Source organism: Onychostruthus taczanowskii, unplaced genomic scaffold, assembly GCF_017590055.1.
Source record: "Onychostruthus taczanowskii isolate IOZ18803 unplaced genomic scaffold, ASM1759005v1 scaffold104, whole genome shotgun sequence".
Classification (NCBI taxonomy): Eukaryota; Metazoa; Chordata; class Aves; order Passeriformes; family Passeridae; genus Onychostruthus; species Onychostruthus taczanowskii.
The window spans coordinates 772,422-775,483 of NW_024496968.1; the positions used below are offsets into that span (position 1 = coordinate 772,422).

At 37.5% G+C, this 3,062-nt stretch overlaps 1 protein-coding gene across 4 annotated transcripts in view; it reads left to right on the plus strand.

The window, feature by feature from the left end:
• The window catches only part of TBCE (tubulin folding cofactor E), a 50,581-nt gene that overhangs the window by 45,782 nt on the left and 1,737 nt on the right, over positions 1-3,062 (plus strand). For 3 of the 4 annotated variants that reach the window (XM_041413937.1, XM_041413946.1, XM_041413955.1), the window contains 3 exons: positions 271-339; positions 1,375-1,434; positions 2,749-2,840. In XM_041413937.1, the coding sequence (XP_041269871.1) occupies positions 271-339; positions 1,375-1,434; positions 2,749-2,840 (221 nt within the window). The remainder of the gene's footprint in view (positions 1-270; positions 340-1,374; positions 1,435-2,748; positions 2,841-3,062) is intronic. The other variant, XM_041413962.1, reaches the window with a different exon arrangement.

Here is a 3,062-nt window from a genome sequence, read left to right on the forward strand (position 1 = left end):
CACTGCTGCCTCAGGAACTCAGGCCCCTGGCCTCGGAGACCCCAGCACCTGTGTGCATCCATCCATTCAGTGCCTCTCTCAGCAGTGGGAATGTTAAGGAGCACACCCTTGTCCTGAATGCTGTAGCAGCTGGACAAGGCTCGTGTCTGCAGCACAGCCTGGTGCAGGAGCCACCACGGCTGTACCAAGGGAATTCCTGCCTCATCCTGCACCACAGCAGTCCTAGGTCTTAAGGTTTAGTCTTTGAAGGGTTCTACATTCTTCCAACAGAATATGGAGCACCTGAAGAAGGAGAACTGAAGAGACAACAGCCTTTGACTCTGAAAAATCAGCTCCTGAGTAAGAGGCCAGAAATGGTCAAAATTATTCCTTCTGCATTTAGAACATTTTATGAGTTTAGTGGCTCCTAGGTGTATATGGAGAACAAAAAGTTTCAGCTTGTAATTTTGATTTTCTGAACTGTGTCCGTGAGTTTGACTGGAAAGCTGATTCTGTGTACTCTCATTTCCCCCCTCAACTCAAGCCAAATGATTTTCTCAACTGAGATTTAATGGAGAACAAAGGTTATTGATACTCCATTCTGACAGTGTGAATGGCTTCTTTACAAAAAAATCTCAGGTTTTAATCTCGACAGCTTCTCTGTTTACTGATATTACCTTTTTAATAACTTCTTAACTTTAGGACAGACAAGAAAAACATGGGTAGCTTTGGTATTTGGGGTTGTCTACATATTTAATCTAGGTTACATCCTCAACTTGCAAATTGATGTAGCTGTGTTTCCCAGCTGATAGAAGAACGGAAACTTTTTGCTCCAGGGACAAAATAGTATTTTAAGGCACTACATTCTAATGCATTTAGGTGGAAGACTAAATAGAAGAAGGAATCTTATTGGCTAGACATAACATAAACCTTTGTTTAAGGATAAGTCTTTTAATCTCTGTAAAATAATTAGGCTAATGATGTCCTTTGAAAGTCTTTGTATGGTGCTTTTGAGAGGACCAAAAGCCTGTTTTAAACTGAATAAGCAATTTCCATTCTACTGCAGGTTATTTTTAAAAAATTAAATAGAAATTAAGCATTTTTAGGTAAATACTCATTTTGATCAAAAAATCTTTAATCTTTAAGCATTAGGGAGTCACTTCTACAATAATTTACCAAAGATGAATAAAAACGTGGTTATTTTCATTAATTAATTTTTCAGATAATGACTAAGTGCTATCTTAATTGCTGAGATGCAGGCTACCTCCTAATTTTTGAGACATCAGGCCTGAGCTAAGGGAAACAGTTTGTAATAAAAAGAGACTAGAAAGACTATGCTTTTGCCAGAACAGGGCTTATCATTCTTTCACTAATGCCTCAACCTTCTTCCTTAAGCTTTGACAATTAAATGTCCTGAGAAACCTGAACAGAAGCCAGTGGAGAAAAAACTACCAGGTAAGAAGTCTTGGCTTATGTTCAAGCAGTTGTTTCGTCGCTCCTTTTCAAACAGCTGTATTAAAGAATGGCAGTTGCCGCTGGCTTTGTTTGCTCCTGAAAGCTTTTCCTCTGTCATAAAGAAATTACAAAGGCAGACATTGTTTGTAATGTCATCATTCTTCTGGCCTTCATACTTACTTTCAGTCCAGCACAAAGATGGAAAGTTAATGCTTTGTTGTAATGTTGATGCTCTGCTGCTGGTTTCATGATTAATGTCTGAGGCAATTAAAGGCCAATTAACGGGGTTGAAATCTGGTGGATCAGATTTTGAAGTGTTAAGAGGCAACCACATAGTGTGTAAATCTAAATACTGAGGTCTAGTATCTAATCCATGAAGCTAAAATTCTAGTTCTGACCTCCATCAAATTAATCCTTTGAAAGTTTTAATGCCTGTAGTGATACTAGAATGAATAAGACCATTCTAAATTAAGCTGATTTTTTTGAAAGATATGTCAAAATGAAGTCTGAGAGAAAAGAAGAATTCAAGCTTTATTCTAAAATAAAAATCACATTTATTATCACAAGTTGCATAAAATCAGATAGATACAGCTTTTACAAAAATGTTTGATAGAAAAATATTTGTCTAAGTACAATGTGTGGTATTACAGGAGTAGCTCGCTATTGCTGTGCCTTTAGGTAAAGCTTCAAAAGAAGTGAAAGTTCAACCAAAATACTGAGTTTATCTATTGCAAACACAGGTATCACCTCTGGAACAAACTACATCTACTCATTCAAGATCCATTACAAAAAATACCCTTTTCTCTAACTGACTTCATAATATAAAGAACTCTGCTGACAATGTGTTTGGGACTAATAAATCAATACCATTCCTAAGAATGTCACTAGTTCCACCATGCCATTTGCTTACTTGTGCTGGGAAAGCCAATTCCTGGTAAAAAAAACTGCAAGGAACAGTTGCCAGATGGAAGTAGTCAGAACCTGGCTGATGTGTGTCCCAAAGGTCACTTAGTTTAGCATGTCAAAATACAAACTGAAAAAAAGGTAAATTATGAAGCCATAACACTTTAATTTGGTGCATGGGATCAAAGTACTTAATCTGTAGTAGCACATCCTATCCCACACAGGTTAAACCATTTTCCCCCTGACAGTAGCAGATATGGTTTCAGGTACCAAAGATGTTATTGCAGTGTTAGAACTGAAGCAGCAATACAGCCTTTCACTGTTGCTATAAGCAAGTAAAGTGACACACTGGTACTTTGCTACAGTGGCAGCAGCATTTCCTAATAACTTTTCTTTCTCTCCCCTCCACAGAGTCTATGACTATTCAGAAGGTCAAAGGACTGCTGTATCGCCTATTTAAAATTCCTGGTTCGGACCTGAAACTGTCCTACGGAAGTTCTAAAGTGAGTTAAAAATGGGTACTCAACAACAAAATATTTCATGCTGCTAAAGGTCCATAGCATGTTTTAAAATACTATCTAAAGAAATTTATTTCACTTGAGGAGAGCTGTCTTCATTCCTGTAATATGGCAGATTCTCCCTGACTGCAACTGCCTGCTATTTGGTTTACATGAAGGGATTTCAGTGTAAGTCTGATTAGGTTTTTTTTTGCTTTCTTATTCTAG